This window comes from Dicentrarchus labrax, unplaced genomic scaffold (assembly GCF_905237075.1).
Source record: "Dicentrarchus labrax unplaced genomic scaffold, dlabrax2021, whole genome shotgun sequence".
Lineage (NCBI taxonomy): Eukaryota > Metazoa > Chordata > Actinopteri > Moronidae > Dicentrarchus > Dicentrarchus labrax.
In genome coordinates, this window is record NW_026136706.1 from 1,863,635 (window position 1) to 1,883,376 (window position 19,742).

Genomic DNA, 19,742 nt, shown 5'->3' on the forward strand with positions numbered 1-19,742 from the left:
AATTCTTTCTACTTGACCCCTCTTTAGAGAAGCCTCCCTGCTGTCTTCAAGTACATCTGTTGTTTGCTTAAGCTCAGTCTTCAAGGGAACTGCGGCAATTATCAAGATATCACCCAAGATTGAAGATTTGCACCATGGAGCGGTGGCCAAGAGGAAAACAGCAAAAGACAAAAATAATCAAGACACAAAAACACAGATATCAGTGTGGTGTATATTCTACTGTGATCCTCATTTTATGACTGCACTGCAGGTATTATGAATCACTACCTATCTGCTATGGAATTTCTTTAGACTTTTGCTGGACTGAATCTCTTCCAGATGGAATAACCTCATTTGGTTTTAGGGATAAATAAATACCAGCCAAACTACAAGAATCTGATGTGCTGACTTTCTAAAATTATCTGAGAAACCTTTGTAAGTCCGAACATACCTTTGATGGGTGTACCCGTCTCCAGCTTTGGTTTAGCTAGTGCTGTTGTTTCCTGTGGTATCGCCCTCTGTTTTACTGTTTCAATAATTGATATGATGTAGCAAACAATCAACATGACAGAACAGACATCAGGACAAAACTTTTGAAAATTAGATCAAGATAAGCAAGAATTAGTTAATAAGATGTTCAAACACATGTTTGCAGACATATCTACCTTTTTGCTGAGGCTTTTTAGCCTGAAGAATTTGTTTTGGTGTTTCCAAATCTGGTGTTTGTATTGGTGCTCTGCGGCGTAGCTCTGGTTCTTCTGTTACTAATTTTGGAGCCTCTGGACTTTTCTCCAGCTCTACTGGTGGCTCGGTAACCATTTTGTGTGTCATATGAACCTTCTTTGGTTCTTCTGGGATCATCTTTGGTGTTTCTGGAAGCTTCTTTGGTGCCTCAGGAATCAACTGTGTTTCTTCTAGTACTTTCTTGGGTTCTTCAGGAACCCTAAATGGTGTTTCTTGAACCTTCTTTGGCACCTCAGCAACTGCCTTTGTTTCTTCTACAACCTTCTTAGGTTTTTCTGGGACCTTCTTTGGTTCTTCTAGTACCTTCTTTTGTGTGTCTGAAAGTTTCTTTGGTGTTTCTGGAACCTTCTTTGGTGCTTCAGGAACCATCTGTGTTTCTTCTTGTACTTTGTTGGGGTCTTCAGGAACCCGTTTTGGAGTTTCTTGAACCTTCTTTGGTTCTTCTGGTTTTGTTAAAGAGATATACCTCGGTGCTTCTGGCTCAGGTTTACTAGCCAGCAGATGTGGTTTTCTTGAAGGTTCAGATGTCTTTGGTTCTGGGACAACTTTGAAGAACATTTGTTTATAAGATTATTATCTTGTTAACCACATTTTCAGTCACACTCTAACGAGTGCTTAGCATACTCAAAGATCATCATAGAAGGTATTTTGGAAATATCACTTTCAGAAAACATTATAAAACTAAACAAACTTAAAACATGAGAAACAACACAAACAGAAAACATAAGAGCACAGCTCTGCAGTACCTTTAGTCAGAACAGCTTCAGCCTTGTGTGGAGTGGCCTTGGGTTCCTCTGGTCTGGGTACATCTTGCACTTAAGAGAACATTATGTATTGTTTAACCTACAAGTAATGACCAAGTCTAACAAAGATTACACTCTAAACGAGTGAATTCAAAGTCTGAATTAGGATATAAGAGGCTTTCAAAGGTCAACAATCAATACCTTTAGCTGGAAGATGTTCCGGTGTTGTGGGAGCAACCTTGGCTGCAGTTAGGTGAACTACAGGTACTTCAGGCTTTGGTAGTTCTGGTGCTTTAAAGAACATTATATATACAGTATGTTCATTAACCTGCTGGTAACCACTAAGACTTCAACATCCACTCTAACGAGTGTTAAGCACAAAAAGACAATCTGAGAACATAAAACACACAATTACAGAAACCAACCACACAACATAATAACAACACATATGAAAGAGTTCAAAGATGAGATAAAACACTGTCCTTCCAATACCTTTTGGTAAACTATCTTCAATCTTTGGTGGAGTAATCTTGGCAGCAACTGGCTGAACAATGAGTTCCTCTGGTTTGGCTACAGCTGGAGAACATTAAAAGTTTTCCATTTACTCTACATTTAACGTGAGGTTATTGTAGGAACAAGGTGTGAGGTTTATTATCAGTACACTACAGCTATGTCAGTAATGTCTAGAGTTAGACTGTAGAGGGATTATATAGAAAGCTATAGCAAAATATACATTAGACAATGTTAATTAAGAGGTTAGCAGTGAAGATTCAAGGTTTACACAAACACATTAAAGAGTTATACACATTGATCACAACAGCACAAACATAACAACAAGAAAGATATACTGTTAAACACAATGTCTTTGCAGCTTATCAATGCAAATTGTTCACTACTTTACCTCTCCGTTCAGGGGCTTCTGGTGTTTTCTTGGCAGGTTCAACTGACAGTGCTTTGGGTTCAGGCTTAATTTTGGCTTTCATCTCAGGTGCCGCCGGTTTCTGAGCCGCCACCTTAGGCTCAGGAGGAACCGTTTTTAGCTCCACTGTAGGCTCAGGTTGATGCGGTTCAGGAGTGACCTTTCTGTGAACGGTCACTTTGTCCTGTTCTGGTTCTGGTTTGATGTATACTGAAGGTTCTTCAAGGTTAACAGAGAAATATTACTGTGAGTCAACACAGAGCACACACAACTTCAAGAGTTTAAGGGGTCAAAGAAGGAAAAGATAACATATACAGACATATATATCAGAGACAGACTGACAAACAACCAAACAACTGACAGACGGACAGCCAAGAGTACAATGCTATTTACGCATTGTAAGAACGCTGACAGCAGAATCACTTTAGACAACATTAAGTTATACAAACAGCTTTGAAGAGGAAATCTTAAGGTGAAGTTCATCTTCATCTTCAGTTTTATTTGATATTAATGATATGATTGATGGATTTTAAGAAAAAAATAAGTCACCCTTTCAAAAAGTCTAATGTCAAAAAATTTTTACTTGTATACATGTATGTATGAATAAATAAAAAATCTTATATATAAATACTATTAACTATAAATAAATATATAAATAATAAAAATATCCAAACATTTGAAAAATATGTATTGATATTAATATAATTTATATTATTTTTAGTGTAATGTGTAGTGTAATAGAAGTAGTTTAAGTGTTTTGTGTTACATTTCTTTTTGCAATATGTGTCAAGAATTAAAAATAGAAATAGGAGGATGAATTTTGTTAAACAAAATCTCAGAATCAAGAAAAAAGTGCATTTATGTCTATTGTTGATATAAAATCCTGTCTTTCATGTGTTGAAATTATTTTAGCATTGCACATCAACAATTAATAATGTAAAGAAGTATGTAAATGTTTTAATTAAAAGTTATTTAAAGAATTACGAAAAGATTACTACCTGTACAAAAATGCCTTTACAATTTTTGATGGATTCCCACCCTTTTTTGACTATTTTATATGAAGAATCAAGACTGTGAGCCGATACCGACTCTCTAAGATCACAAACAAAGAAAATTATCGACAATAACTAAATAATAAACATTACCTTTTGGGGCCGGAGGTTCCTCACGCCGAGGCGGAGCGACTTCAGGCTGCGGCTTCTTTGCTTCGGGTACTTTAAAATATTATCATGGATTTCAGTTTTCTGACCAAGATACATGCTAACATCAAGACTCTTACTGTGAAGTCTTTAAGAGAAACACATAAATGAAGAAAGGAACAAACAAGAAAGGGCCAAAAACCAGACACACGGTACATAAATAAGAGAATATTACAGGTACAGACAGACAGTGGTAGAAGTAAGAAGAGGTATTTGCAGATACCTTTGGCTGGAGCTGGAGGCGGAGCTGCAGGCTCAGAGGGTTTCTCCTCTGGTCTCCTGTGAACCTCAGGAACTTGAAAGATCAAGAAAGTTCACATTAAAACTACATCAGCCAAGCTCTACTCTACTTTCTGCCACCTACTGTACAGAAAGCTCTAGTGAGGGTTAATAAGAGCATCAGAGAGGTGAGTCTGGGTCAACAAACATTAATAAGAGGGATGAAACATGAAAGTAGAACACAGACTAACGGATCATCTACAACAAAAACAAACGCAGTCGGAGAGAAAAGCTTCTATGAGCAGCAGCTGCTGGCGTGAAGCGTTTAAACTGGACGAACAAACATGGCGGCTAGCAGAGTTCGTTATAGCCACAAGCTCTGTGTAACAGCCAGGAGCCCTTTGCCTTTTTAAAAAAGCAATTATACCTTTAGGGACTTCTTCTCTTATCAGAGTCCTCTCAACAATCTCTTCCACAGGTTTTTTCTCTTCTGGTGAAGAAGAAAAGTGAAAGAAAAAAATCAACCTGACTGATACGTGAGGGCCAACGAAGGTCTTTAATTATCAGAGGTTATCAAAGAGGAAATGAAGTGGATTAACTGTAAATGAACAATCGATGAAGAAACAAGGACAGAAAATGTGAATGATAAACACAACAAACAGACATATAAGAGATGTTTGAAGACAGACAGACAGACAGAGGGATGACAGGGTTTATATTGATGATGGAGTTATTATATAGAACAGAATAATGTTGATACCTGTGACGGAGGAGAACCGAACGGAAACCGTCTCTTCTTGAACTGTCAGACTTTGAGAAGCTACAGTAGATCATTGAAGGATAGTTAGAGATCTGTGTTCAAATGTTTCATCACTGCAGAGTTTGTGCAGAAGAGGATTATGTCGAACAATCATTTGGGGATTAAACTCAACTAATTCTGACTCTAGAATTTGTAATTTAAACTCAAGAATAACGAGAGTTAGTTCAGAAACCTCCGACATAAAAGTCAGGATTCAGACTCGGACTAACCTCAGATGTTGACTTAAAAAGCTCTGGCTTTAATTTACAAAAATCTGACTTCAGATTTCGCTTTTTGTATAGGAGATTCATTTCTAATTTAAATTAAAGTCAGAATTTTTGACTGTAATCTCTGACTAATAACATAACATAATAACATACACCAATACTAATATGATAACGAAATGTCTATGATAGGCCAATATTGGCTGATAGATCAGTCGAGCACTAGATTTATATAGATAATAATAATAATTCAGTGTTTAAATGTCAGAATAATCTCATAATTTCAAGATTAATCTCAGACTTTAACTTTTTCACACAGCCGTAATCCTCTTCTGTACATTTATTTCCATTGAGTGACATTTAAAATATATTTACAGACTGTGAATTAAATGTTATCGAAGTTCATATGTTGAGTTGGTATTTGAGTTATTGAGGAGTGATGATGGCTGAATTAATATTCACTGAGTTCAAAATGATCACACGGTTATTGAAGATGAGAGTTAAAGGATGAAGAATATGAAGGTTAAATTTTAGAAAGTTTCATGTTTAATGTTGATGGATGAAATGCAGAAAACTGTTTCTTCACGCAAAGTAAGAATTAAAAGTGTTGATAGTTAGTGCTAATTTCATAATTCACAACTTTTTGTACCTTTCACTTCTGTTCTTTCTTCGTAGTGATAAAATTCGGAGGAATCTTTTGGTAGAAAAAGACATTTATGAATGAAAGAAGCTGAGTTGTGTTGTGTTAAAGTTTGATTGGTAGAAACAGTCCCAGACTCACCTCTAAAAACCATAGAAGCTGTTTCTGGAACATGAACTGATGTGTCTGGGAAGTCTGAAGGTTTAGCCACAAATACATCTTCTGTTAATTTTGAACTTCACGGGAAAAATATATTTTTTTAAATGTGTAGAATGACAGTAAAACTTCACATTTCTCCCATTTAATAATGAAATTGTAATAATTTCACCAACCTGCTGATAGAATATATATTTTATTTGTTCAATTTGAGTTTGTCTTGTCTCTTGATATTATTTCAATCTGACTTTAATTAAAGCAGGAATAAGGAATTTTTGTCAAGTGTTGATTCTGGCGCCCCACTGTGGACAAAAGTGGCAATGTTTCTACTGCCTCATTTCAAGGGGAAGCTGACTGAATCCGACCAGTAATGACAATATAGAAATAGCCAGTGGCTTCCGCCTGAAGACCTGTTCAGTTTTACTGTCATCAGGATATTAGCTGTTGAAAAATACTCACCCTGAGGAACCTTTCCTAACCCAATTTCTGTAAAAGGACAAGGTACAAAATGTTATTATAACCGCTAACTAAGAGTAACTTAAGTGTTTTAGCTGTGAGATAAAACGTGCACACCTTTGCCCGACAAATAAAGCTCAGCTGTGCTTCGAGCTTCTCCCATCGGCTCCAGACGAGCGATCACCGAGTAAACGCCTGACAGAGTGGAGACATTATTAAAGCTCACCACATAATGGTGTTGACTTTTAGTTCATTTTAGAAGACAGTTAACTAAAAATATGAATTTTAAAGCCCTGGTCACACCAGAAAGTGGCACAACAAAAATAATCTGTGAGTTTTGTAGTTCTATAGCTAACAAACGTACACAAACATGTTAACGGTAGCCTGTCTATTTTCTCCGTATGGACTGTTTATTGATTGTTTTATCCCCCGGATTGCTCGTCGTTTATAAAGAGAGTTTTTACCTTGGAAGGAAGAACTTTGTTAGCTGTGTTAGCATTATGATGTCCTGACATTTTATAGACCAAAAAACTAATCAATTAATCAAGAAATTGACTAACATAGTCATTAATCGATAATGAAAATAACTGCTGCGCTAGTCAAGACAGTGTATTTCTTTGACTGAATTCATGAGTCAAAATTCACTAAAGTTGAAGTTGACACAAAAGGTTTGAGTCTATTTTCTTTACCTCCGCAACTCAGTACTTTAAATGCTGGTGTGACCGGCCCTTTGAGCCAGTAACATCTCATCTGTCATCATTTAAGGACCTTCCGAAGTCCAAAACATTTAATTTAATTTAAAAGCAGTACAAATTAACGTATTAATCTGTTTAATATTCTTATTTTACCCCCTTCCTGCCCCTTTTTGCTCTGTGCTCCTATAACAGTTGAGCAAGCAACATTTGTTATTGGATGTAACTAGCTAGCTAACAACTGATGTAGATTAGCTAGTTAGTTAGCTAGCATTTTGTAGCCAACTTAAGATGTACTATATATATATATATATATACGTCTTTTCAATATAGATTAGCCTAGCACGTAGCATATCTAAGTACAGCAAAGGAGGAAGTTGACCAAGGTAGATAAGAAGAATATTAAATAGATTAATAAGTTATAACATATATATAATACAAATTAACTTAACTTATATGCATATTTGCACATTATAAAATAAATACAAAATTAAATGTATTCTTTTTTTTTAATGGTTTTATGTTTGACTCTACCTTCTCCAGCTTCAACAAACCATTAGCTGGTTTGGCCTAAACTAAATGCTAAAAACTACACTTTATTAAAAATGATTTAAGTTTTATTTATTATTATTTATTTGTCAGCACTGTGCAGCCAAAATCTCTAAAATATAAGAATAAGGAAGTATCTCTCTAGAGTGAAACATATAGTTCAAATTTATTTTTTAAACAAACCTTCGTCCTTCGGTGTTACGTTGCGGATGGTCATAAAGTGCCGTCGACCCTCGGTCCTGAAGTTATATTTTGGGCTCTCTTTAAGCTCCCATGCATCTTTGTACCATGTGACGGTGGAGTTGTCGAAGGACAACTCGCACTCAAAGGTGGCAGAGTTGCGTTCATTGACCTCGATGCTTCTGATGCATTTAGTGAACTGAATTTGGTCGGCTAAAACCAGACAATCAGAGTTAACTCCTGATTTCACAATATTAGATTCAGGTTAGTTTATAACATTGATTATTTGATTTGTTTCATTTTGTTATTTATATATTAAGACTCTTGTTGGAGATTTTTTTTGATTGAAGTTAAATATGAAAGAAACAAAGAACAAAAACAGGAAACAGAAATCCACAAAACACAGAAATAAAGTCATCTTATGTGACCCGGCAGGTCCAAAGAGGTCAGTTTGAGTTTGGTTAGTGTGAAGTCGTACTGCTTACCTGTCTTGTAACCAGCTCCTGATAAATAATAAAATGAAGGAGTGGGACGTGAGGACATGTCACAGACGTACAGACAGGTGTCCATCAGACTGGACAGGAAGTTCAGACTCTTACCTGTAACGGTGAGCTTGGCGTTGGAGATGTGAGGACCACACACCACGCGATAGTTGCCCTGATCTTTGACCTGGCAGTTTGTGATCTTCAGATAATGGCGGTCGCCCACGGTGCTGATGTTGTACTTGTCGCTGTTGTCCAGTTTCTGGGTGCCTTTGTACCAGGTGAGGGTGATCTCCGGGTAGTTGATCCGGATGCAGCACTCGAAGGTGGCGCTCTGGTTCTCGGTTATCGTCTGGTCGCTGATGTCCTCCATCACAGAGACGGGCTGAGGGGTCAAAATCTGTTTTAGTCATCAAACTCTTATGGGTCAAACTTTAGACCAGAGATGTTCCGATACCATGCTGTTCAGATACTGAGTACAGATTGTGTAATCGCTGTTGTAGTCAATGCAGGGCGGGTCATGACTTAACTATCCTCGGGAAAAAATGGCAAACAGGGCACAGCTAGGATCCCGTTTTGTGGCTAATAAATGATGTAGTATCGGACTAATGCACGGACACGTACTTGTCGATACCTGATAGCACATTTTAGAAAGCACCGGAGGCACTTCTACAGAACTTTATTTAAATTCTAGTAAAGATCCCAAAGTTTCCACAAATAAAAGAAAAACTTAAGAGAAATGCGTCTTAAGTGACAAATGTAGAATATTTATGTAGTTTTGTATTTCTTTACATATGTTTCATATTTCTGCATTCAAATAAATCTAATGAAATCGTATGATGAATAGCTTATAGTGCTTTTGCAAAATATATCTTTTACCTGCCCATGATTGATACTATTGGCAATGCACTGCAGTATTCAGTTTGATTATCCTGTGATTGATTTAAGCTACAAAGTAAAACCGACAGTGTTATTGGTTGGTGTTGGGTACCTACCTCTGTGCCGACACGTCCCTCCAGCTGCTGGATGAGTCGGGCCATGTCCTCCTCCTCAACCCGGCCACCATGCTCCACCTCCTGCGATGGGGAAGACAACGATGAGTTCATCTTAAACTCTTTCTACACCATTGTAATGAAACATTAACAAAATATGTTTCTTGTTGCTCTCTTAGTTACTCTAATAGAGTAACTATACCACTCTACTAATTTCCACTATGAGAAATTAACTTAAAGAAATAGTTCACACACTTGTTTTCTGGTTGAGAGTCAGGCGTTCAGATTGATTCCACACTCATGTCTGTATTGTAAATATGAAGCCAAAGCCAGAAGCCTGTTAGCTTAGCTTAGCAGAAAGAATGGAAATGGGGAAACCGCTAGCCTCTTCTTTTCTCGATCTGTTTTTTTTATGTCTCAGTTTGTTTCTGTGCTGCTGTAACAGGGATTAATAAAGTCTGACCTTGTCTTATAATTATAATTATTTCAAGCAGCTGTATATTCAAAGCAAAACTTTAATCCTAACATGAAATGAACCATCATCAGCATTAGTTAATCGTCTCACCGCTTTTCCAGACTGCATCTCCTTCTCCCTCTTGAGGAACTCGACGGCCTGCAGGATGGCACGGTAGTCGTGGATGCCATGCTCCCGCAGGATCTTCTCGTAATCTTTGGGGTCGTGACCTCTCAGCAACTCCACAATATCAATGTCTCCCTCTTTCTTGGGACTCTTCTGCTTCGAGGGAGTCCTGACAAATATTAAATACACAATCAGAGAAGGTGTCTTCTTGTTAAAGAGACCAGTATGCAGACCAGTCAACTTGCCCTGCACTTCCACAAATAAAGAAATAAATCATCCACAAAGAAAAGTTCCAGTAAACCTACTTCTTCAGCCTTGTCCTTATGTCTCCAATTCCTTCCATTTCCTCCTTCTTGGTGACCTCCATCTCAGCGCTGCACTCAATCTCTCCGTGTTTGTTGGTGGCGACACATCTGTACTGACCAGAGTCAGACTTGGTCACCTCTCTGATCTCCATTTTAGCATCCTGGCCCTTGTGCTCGATGGAGATACGACCACCGGGGGTGACCTGCCTCCATTTGCCCTTCATCCACTTCACGCTGGGGATCGGGTCGCCCCCGATCTTGGCAATGAAAGTTGCGGTGCCCTCTGCAAAGAAAAAAGTGTTGAGTAGCATGAGTAGCATAAAGGGAACTACAGCTGACTTCATGATACTTATATATTTTATTTTTATTTTTTCCTTGTACATAGAAACACAAAAATAACAACATAGTCTATTTATCAAGATTCTGATCCTTTTTATTTTGTTTTTGTTCAAATTGTTCCTACATGTTTCTTGTTTATCTTTTTATGTATTTCTGTTTCATTGCTTGTATTTTTTCTTCTTTACCTATTTATATATTTTAATATATTTTATTACTTTTTATATTCTTTTCTTAGAGTTTTCCTCTTTCTGCCTCATGTGTTTCCTCAATTTAAATTGATGAGAGCATTTCCTTAATTCATGTTTTTATTGAGTTATGTTATGGAGTTTGTATTGATTACAATAACAAATTTCATAAATGTATGAAAGTGCTACACAAATAAAATCTGATTGTGTAACAAATGTGAGAGCTCAATCATGACTAGGGATTGGTAATGCTTTTCCTATTTTACGTCAATCTGCAGAGCTCTCAGGACAAACAGCCTCAGGTCCAGACGTCTACGAACAGTCTACTTACTTTCTGTGACAGAAATGTTTTTAGGTTCCTCGATGAAGAAAAGGTTGTCCAGCCTTTTGACTGGGGCAGCAGCAGATGGGGCGGCAGCCTCTGTGGGGGCAGCCTTGGCTCCTTTGTCTGAAAAGAAATCATGGAGGTGAGTCACACCAAGTAGCCCAATCAGAGCCTCAAACCTGCTCAACTGTTATTAAAACAGTCCAATTTCTATATTTCATGTTCTTTATTGTGTAAAAAGTATAAAATATAGGTAGTAAAGTAGGTAACGGTAGTCATCACACACGTTGGTCACAAGAAAAATGTCATAGTTCATAACAAAAAACTGGTTGTACAAACATTACCTTTCACAGTGACTTTGGACTTGCAGAAGTCACTGCCGGTAGCGTTGCTGGCCTTGCAGAGGTAATCCCCTCCGTCAGTTTTTGAGACTGGGCTAACCTCCAGACAGGCTGTCCCACCAACAAATGTGATTCTGGTGTTTCCACTGGACTTCAGCTCCCTCCTGTCCTTCATCCACTGGATGGTAAGTGGAGGGGTGCCGCTGACGTGGCATTTGAGGCTCAGCTTCTCACCCTCGCTCACTGTCACCGGCTCCAGAGGGACATCAAACTTTGGAGCCTGGCTAGTTTCTGAGTTGTGGGAAAGAAGCAGAACAGCTACAGATACTTTCAAACAGTAACACTGAAACATCCTGAAGCACAAACTTTTAGAGGTAAACCAGACTTACAATGAAATTCCACCAGGCACCGCTGTATGACACTGCATCTGCAACGCAGTTTGGCTAAGTCATCTGCGCTTCTTAAAATCCCACCAAGAGGGTTTCAGAAGCGGAGCGTCTTCAGAGCACATTTCCTGCCTGATGTTGTTGACTTGTATATTTTGTCCTTAATTAATAGGTTATAACCTCCTCACCTTCCACTCCCAAAATTACCTAATTAAATTCGAGGCCTTGTCATACAAAACGGCTCCACCTCCAGGATGAACTTATCGTCGTTCATAGTGTCAAATCTCCTCTGACCTGCCTTTGACTGACTACGACAATGTTGACGTAGTATAAATTGTATTTTGAAAATGTATTGGATTCTCTATGACATTTCTGTGTCTGACTTCCTGCCAATGCGATCTACTCTGTGCTGCTTGACGTGGGTGAGTTGTGACTTCCATTAAAAATAGACCAAAATATTCTCCACGGAGCAGAGCACAGCGACCAAGTTACGTAACTTCCTAAATTGTAGTTAGCTAATTGTTAACACGCCAGTTAGCTTGGCAGCCTATTTTGGCTTTCTATTGATCACTGGCTAGCATGTTATTTGTTAGCTTGCCAGTCAAAGTAACTCGCTAACCAGTGCCACAAGGAGTCACTGTGTTACAAAGCACCAGGACGAATAGCCTTATTCTGGTGTGAATGGGTACTAAAATAATAAAAACATATTCAAGGAAGCCATTTGCTTAATTTTGATTGGATAAAGACCCAGATCAATTTAATGTGGAATGATTGCACCAAGATAGAGATAATATGGATCTCAGTTTCTCAGGGGAAAGGTTTTACCTGGAAAACATTTCAATCTCAAGATCATACGACAAAACCTAAAGGCCTTAATGACTGAAAAAACAAATGAAGATAATGCGTCACACTCATACCTGAGATGGAGAGAGAAACCCGACATGAAGCTTTTCCAGCTTCATTGGAGGCCTCGCAGGTGTACACACCGCTGTCAGAGCTGGAGGAGTCTCTGACACACAGCATGGCCAGGTTGTTCTTGAAGCTGACATCGTATTTGTCAGAGCCGTAGATTTCCTTGTTGTCCTTGTACCAAGTGACGGTGATTGGCTGGGAACCAGACACCCGACCCTCCATCTTCACCGTCTTACCCACAGAATCCATCATGGACTCAGAGGGCTTCTTGGTGAAGTTTGGAGGGACTTTGCGCTCTGTTAGTGGAGGAAAAGGGGAAAAAAATCAGGCAATGTTGTGACATTTGGAAAGGTTCCGAAATTTAAATTGATCATTCACCAGGCCACTGGGCCTTTACAGTTACATTGGGGAAAACAGAGAGCCACAGTACGCAAGACAACATAAAAACACCTGGAACACAAAAGCGAACAAATACAAAATATTGACCCTATTAACAAATACTGCTACCTGTCTATGAATCCGTTTTTCAGGCAAGCAAATATTTATCTGACCAAACCTTAACAACATGGAAATCATGCTCTCAAGGTCCTTTTTAAAACCTTTTTTTTCCAAACCCAACAAACACAGGACCAGCCAACCATAAACCCAACAACACCCTAAACACAACGACAATGTAACCCAGGACTTTTTTGACGTTACGAAATTCCATCTTGTTACCGACAAGCACAGGACCACAGGAAGGTTAGCAATACTATAGTGGAGGTTAGCATTAGTAACTGGAACCACATGAGGGGAATGAATTTAGATGGGAGGAAATGTGTTGGTTACTGTGTTACCTATTTTAACATGAGCGTGACAGGTGTCAGTTCCTTCTGCATTGGAAATTTCGCAAATGTATTTTCCCGCCGCTTCAGCTCTGTCGCTGTTGAGGACCTCCAGAATGCACAAGGAGTCTGTGGATTTGACGTTGTACTGGTAAGAAGCCCAGATCAGCTTGTCGTCCTTCTTCCACGTCACGTACGCCCTCTGGCTGCCAGTGTACGTGCACTCCAGCCTCAGCGGTTTACCCAGCTCATGGTTGACGTCCTCCAGTTTCTTCACGAATCTTACAGGTTCTGAGAGAAGCAATGTTGAAATGAGTCATAACAACCACTTATCTCTACATGTGGAGGACGAGAGACCATGTGATTGCGCAGAATCCAAAGGAATCAGTGGATGTTCTCATGCGTAGAAAGAGAGGCTATGTGAAAGGAGGGACTTTTACCTGTACATGAAGGTAAGGTTACAAGCATTGGCTATGTGAGTAGCGTTGTTACCTCTAGCAATTACTCATTTCATGCATGAAATGAATGATGAGAACTACAAGCACTGTATTGTTGGTTAGTTTTACCTAGTTTGACATAAGCATGGCAGATATCAGAGCCTTCAGCGTTGGAAATTTCGCAAGTGTATCTTCCACGAGCTTCTTCTCGGTCACTGTTGAGGACTTCCAGCACACAGCCACAGTCTGTGGTTTTGACGTTGTACTGATAAGAGGCCCAAATTGGCATCCCATCTTTCTTCCAGCTCACATTCAGTCTTTGGCTACCAGTGAACGCAACTCTAAGTGTCAGTGGTTTGCCAACTCGGAACATGGTGTTTTCCAGCTTCCTGATGAAGCGAGCAGGTTCTGTGAGAAGCAGTGATGGTTGTTAGATGCAAAGGTAATTGTGAGCAAGCAGAAGCAAATGTGAATCATAATTTACTGATGAAATTCAATTAGCTTTGATTTAATTATATGAAGGGCGTATAGAGTATAGTCTAGAGTTCCATCCTACTCCCAGGACAGTTTGTGTTCCACTAGGCTCAGTTGCACGTGTTTACTCATAAGGGGTATCTTCCATTTGTTTGTTAAAGTTATTTGTCTGTCCATGACGAAAACCATGAATCTTACACCTTGATTCCATCGGGCATGGCTCTGTAACGTCGTCGTTATCTGCGAAGCTGTTTTGGTCCATCCTCTACATGGCTTCATGCCCCACCAGGAGCGTTTCAGAGGCAGAGTGTTTCGCTTTTTGTTAACAAGTTTTTGTTGATTTTAACATTGTTCTTTGATTTATGTGCGTCTACTGTGAGTAAGTAGGCAACACAGTTACATTGTTTCCTCTTGGTCTGGTTTTACAATCAGGGGTCTGCAAAGAGTCTTTTATTTTGAAAAGTGACCAGATTATCTATGCTGTTGCTTTGTCTGACTTCCTGCCTTTGCAATCGGCTCTTCTGTGAAAAATAGACCAGCTGCATATTCTCCTCGCAGAAGATTGGAGAGATGCTTCTGGGACACTTCTGCAATGCGCTGCTGTGCTTCTGGTAGAATCACAAGCATAGTCAAGAAAGAGAGAAATCGTCTGTGCAGCTAGGACGCGTCACAGCCATGCCCGGTGGAATCAAGCATCCAAGCAAAGAGGGTGAATTCTTCATTCTAGATTTAGCTACATGCAGCCCAGGTAGACGTAAAACATCCATTGAACTTAAAAAGGCCAGACACAAACAACACTGTGCCACCTTAAGACCTAGGCCACCAGAGACCCCTAATCATTCATGAGATCACGCCACCTTGCCAGGGTTCAAGCTATGCCCTTCGGAACAATCAGCTTTCTGTGAGAAACTACCGGGATCTACGGCAACGGGCATTGGACTGTTTGATCAAAAACAACAATGGTTACAGAAGGTAAAAAGGTTAGCATAAATGCTGCTAGCATCAGTTAAAGTCTTTTTTTCAGAACAGCAAGAAACATACGGCTTTTCTCGATGGAAAAGATGTTTTTGCTCTTCTCCCAGCTTTTCAGATGGAAGACATGAAAACAGGTTGAACAGAAGCTAATCTGGGAGTAGGATTACATTTCTGTGGCTATGTATTAACACATTTTTGATTCAAATGTTTTCAGTGTTAGTGAATGAGATAAAAAAAAAAAAGTGCTGTGGTGGGTGGTGGAGGTTATACCTTTCTTAGAGGTTTTACAAATGACATACGCGTCACACAAGGCGGAACCTTCTGCATTAGAAACTTGACAGGAATAGAGCCCTGCCGCTTCTTCTCTGTCACTGTTGAGGACTTCTAAAACGCATGTGGAGTCTGTGGTCTTGACATTGTATTTGTACGAGGCCCAGATTGGCTTGCCGTCCTTCATCCAGCTCACATGCACTTGCTGACTGCCAGTGTATGTGCACTTTAGACACAATGGAGTTTTCAGACAGTACGATGTGTCTTCAAGCTTTTTCACAAAGCGCACAGGTTCTGAGAGAAGCAACATCAGTGTTAGTCATGTCATGTAGCCTGAACTGTTAGCAAAATCAGTGACTGAGTATGTTAGGAGGAGGTTACCTAGTCTGATATGAGCATGACTGATAGCAGAGCTACTAGCATTGGATATTTCACAGGAATATCTCCCAGCAGCCTCTTCTCTGTCACTGTTGAGAACCTCCAAGACACAGGAGTTGTCTGTAGTCTTGACGTTGTATTTGTAGCAAGCCCAGATTGGCTTGCCATCTTTTGTCCAGTTCACATACACGTGCTGACTGCCTGTGTACGTAACCTGAAGCTTCAGAGGCTGGCCAACCCTAAAGGTCATATCCTTCAGCTTTTTCACAAAGCGCACAGGTTCTAGAAGAAGCAAGGACGTTAGCTGTTAGTTGGCTGTCAACTTTTGAGAAAGATGAGTGAGATTATGTGAAATATAGTTAACAAGTAACCTATAATATAAACTCATAGGGCTCATTTTTTCATTTTTTAACAATTGTCATGAAAAAAAATACCAATTTATATGTACTGCCACAAGGGGGTCTCACACAAGCAGTTTTGCCTTAATAATCAGTGTCTCTCCAATGCTGCTCAACAGACAAAGGACGTTAGCTACAGCTAACGTTAGCTCAGCTTGTTTCTCTGAGAACTTAAGACTCAGATGTCGGATGATTAAAATCCTTCATCCGGTTCAAATCTAGAGTTAAAAAGCACCAAGATCTAAACAGTGGATGGTAAAAATGTGGCTTCAAACTGGATAAAAAGTCAACTTATGACAGCTTCTGGTAAACAACCACAATGCTGACGCCTGCACAAAGGGGATATGACGCCATTGACAGGCAGCAAGTGAAACACATCATTACCTGAATAAAATAACAGAACATTAGGTTTGAACATTGGTGCAAACATAGGTCTAGTGTTTATAAACATCTTAATGCAGAAATGTTGCATATTATAGCTTTTAAGCCAGATTTTTATATTCCCATGTCCTGAAATAAACTGTCTTTACATGCATTCCCAATAACAATACATTTATGTTTTTGTTGAAAAAAATAAAAACTGAAAGGAATGAGCCCTGTTTGATGTTTTACCTAGTTTGACCTGTGCATAACAGATAGCGGTGTTCTCAGAGTTAGAGATTTCGCAGGAATATCTGCCTGCTGCTTCTAGCCGGTCACTGTTGAGCACCTCCAAGACACAGGAATTATCTGTGGTCTTGACGTTGTACTTGTAGGAGGCCCAGATTGGTTTACCATCCTTTCTCCAGCTCACATTGACCCTGGGGCTGGCACTGTAAGCACAGTACAGCGACAGGGGCTGGCCAAGTATAAGGGTGGTGTCTTCCAGCTCTTTTACGAAGCGCACAGGTTCTACAGGAGGCAATGGTGATGTTAGTTGCATGTTGTGTCATTAATGTTACAGCAAGCAAATGCATGTTTATGTGAAAGGATTGATCTGATTTTTGAAATTTCAAAATAGATGATGGTCATATGTTAGTGGCTTTACCTATCTTAACCATAGCATGGCAGATATCAGTGCCCTCTGAATTGGAAATCTCGCATGAGTATTTCCCGATGGCTGCCCGACTATCACTGTTGAGAACTTCCAAGGTGCTGGAGAAGTTGGTGGTTTTAACATTGTACTTGTATGATGCCCAGATGGGTTTTCCATCCTTCATCCAGCTGACGTAAATCCTCTGGCTGCCATTGAATGTGCACTCCAGCATCAAAGGGTGGCCAATTTTATAGAAGGTGTTTCTCAGTTTTCTCACAAAGCGAACTGGTTCTAAGAAATCAATTAGCAATGGCAGTGTTAGATATTATAAGCAATGGTTCATCTTTTAAACAAGCTGGTTACATTATATTTTATGGAGGTACAAATGATTCTTAATGCCTGTAAAGAAGTGAGTTGCTAAGGTGGGTTACCTAGTTTCACATTAGCATGGCAGATATCGCTTCCTCCGGAGTTAGAGATTTCACATGTGTATCTTCCAACGGCCTCTTCTCTGTCACTGTTAAGGATTTCCAAAATGCAGGTGTCGTTGGTGGTCTTGACATTGTACTTATACGATGCCCAGATGAGTTTTCCGTCTTTCTTCCAGGTGACGGACAGTCTCTGGCTTCCAGTATACGTGCACTTGATGGCCAAAGGTTCGTGGAGTCTGAAAAAAGTGTCTTCCAGCTTTTTCACGAAGCGAGCAGGCTCTGAGAGGAGTAATGGTTGGGTTAGTTGCATGTAGGTTAAATTATGTTATGTTAGAAGGGGCAGGCTATGGAGATTTTGCAATAGTCTCAACTGACATTTTTAGTCTTAATGACTACAACTACCCTTGTGCCTACTAGACAAAAGCACACTTTGCTGATGAATTTAAAGCAGATGGTGTGTTAGGGGTTTTACCTAGGCTGACACAAGCGTGGCAAACATCAGTTCCAGCTCCGTTGGAAATTTCGCAAGTGTACGTTCCAGCTGCCTCGGGCCTGTCGCTGTTGAGGACTTCCAGAGCACAGATTGAATCTGTAGTTTTAACATTATACTGATAAGATGCCCAAATCAGCTTTCCATCCTTTTTCCATGTGACATGGACCCTCTGGCTTCCGGTGTATGCGCAGACTAATTTCAGTGGCTGACCCACGGTGAAAGTAGTGTCCTCCAGCTTCTTGATAAAGCGCACAGGTTCTGAGAGAAGCAATGCTGGTGTTAGAAATGTGCCCATTGTTATATTTCCATGCATTTCTATGCCTCTATGTCAAAGTTAATTCTATAATGGCTAAAATGTAACTTGTAAAAACAGCTAAAGAACTATTAAGCTACATTAGTATTGTTTTCCAAGAGTTGCATATTTCACCAGAGGTAATCTTTAGGACAATTTTGGTACAATCAAAAGAAACTGAATTCTAATGAGAGGATCCAGTAACAGAAATAACTGGCTGATCTTTTCTCTCTCAAAGAAAAAGGAAGTACGGGAAACAAGCATCACCTTTCACCACCACATTACAGCTGGCAGAGGCTGAACCGACCCGATTCTCTGCCTTGCAGATGTATTCGCTGTGATCAAACTTGGTTGTTTTGATCAGTTTCAAAGTGGCGAAACCGTTTGCGAAGTCCATTGAGCAAGTGTTGGACTTGCGCAGCTTTCCATCAGCTTTAAACCAAGCTACGGAGATGTCAGGAGTTCCTGCAATACGGCATTTCAGGGTAACCGGATCGCCCACAGTTACCTCCACTGGCTCCATCTTTTCAACAAAGTATGGTCGCTCTAAAGTGAAAGATGATGATGATGATGATGATTTAGTTGTGTTGTGGAGCAATAAATGAAAGAATGAATGAATTAAATGTTAAATGACTGAATAAATTATTGAATGATCATGAATTATTACAACTGAAACTAAGCACAATAACATGCACTTTAATAAATTTACCTAGAATTGACACTTGTGCTTCGCATCTGTCACTTCCAACTCCATTGTCTACTTCGCAAGAGTATCTACCAGCTGCCTCCATCCTGTCAGAGTTAAGAACATCCAGGATGCAGGAGGTGTCTGTGGTGATCACATTGTACTGGTATGAAGCCCAGATGAGTTTACCATCCTTCTTCCATGTCACATTTACCCTGGGGGTTCCAGCAAATGTGACATCAAGTCTCAGAGGCTTGCCCTTCTCAGTGGACATGTCTCTCAGCTTCTTCACAAAGTGGACTGGTTCTGAGAGAGTTAATTCCATAATCAGTTACAGAAAATTCACGTTAAGTGCAGAATTGGTTAAAAAAAGATATCTATCATGCTAACAAACCTTTCACAAACAGGTTAACTGGGTAGCTTTCCTTCCCTGCATCGTTAATGATCTGGCAGGTGTACTCTCCTGCGTGGGACTTTTCGACTTTGTGAAGTAACAAAGTGGCAACATCGTTCTTTAGAGCGATCTCGCAGCCTCTTCCATGCTGCATTTCCTTGGCTCCCCTGAACCATTTGACTTTCAGGGTCTCACTGCCTTTCACTTTGGCTGAGAAAGTCACGTTTTTGCCGGGCAGTGTTTCCTGCGCTTCGGGTGTTTCCACAAAAGTAGGAGGTTCTGGGTTCAAATAAAAAAGATGTGTTGTAAGATAATTATTAACTTTCTGTA

The 19,742-nt window shown here is 39.7% G+C and overlaps 1 protein-coding gene across 1 annotated transcript in view; it reads right to left on the reverse strand.

Annotated features, from left to right (window-relative positions):
* Positions 1–19,742, reverse strand: part of LOC127365100 (titin) — a 182,806-nt gene that overhangs the window by 109,813 nt on the left and 53,251 nt on the right. The window contains exons 65-87 of the mRNA XM_051402823.1: positions 19,413–19,691; positions 19,043–19,324; positions 18,601–18,879; positions 18,021–18,299; positions 17,549–17,827; positions 17,130–17,408; positions 16,715–16,993; positions 15,708–15,986; positions 15,327–15,620; positions 13,737–14,015; positions 13,183–13,461; positions 12,352–12,642; positions 11,052–11,339; positions 10,714–10,830; positions 9,859–10,141; positions 9,539–9,722; positions 8,977–9,057; positions 8,099–8,366; positions 4,231–4,293; positions 3,808–3,879; positions 3,531–3,599; positions 2,368–2,604; positions 1,959–2,042 (exon numbers count right to left, since the gene is read on the reverse strand). Coding sequence (XP_051258783.1) covers positions 1,959–2,042; positions 2,368–2,604; positions 3,531–3,599; positions 3,808–3,879; positions 4,231–4,293; positions 8,099–8,366; positions 8,977–9,057; positions 9,539–9,722; positions 9,859–10,141; positions 10,714–10,830; positions 11,052–11,339; positions 12,352–12,642; positions 13,183–13,461; positions 13,737–14,015; positions 15,327–15,620; positions 15,708–15,986; positions 16,715–16,993; positions 17,130–17,408; positions 17,549–17,827; positions 18,021–18,299; positions 18,601–18,879; positions 19,043–19,324; positions 19,413–19,691 — 5,124 coding nt within the window. The remainder of the gene's footprint in view (positions 1–1,958; positions 2,043–2,367; positions 2,605–3,530; positions 3,600–3,807; positions 3,880–4,230; positions 4,294–8,098; positions 8,367–8,976; positions 9,058–9,538; positions 9,723–9,858; positions 10,142–10,713; positions 10,831–11,051; positions 11,340–12,351; positions 12,643–13,182; positions 13,462–13,736; positions 14,016–15,326; positions 15,621–15,707; positions 15,987–16,714; positions 16,994–17,129; positions 17,409–17,548; positions 17,828–18,020; positions 18,300–18,600; positions 18,880–19,042; positions 19,325–19,412; positions 19,692–19,742) is intronic.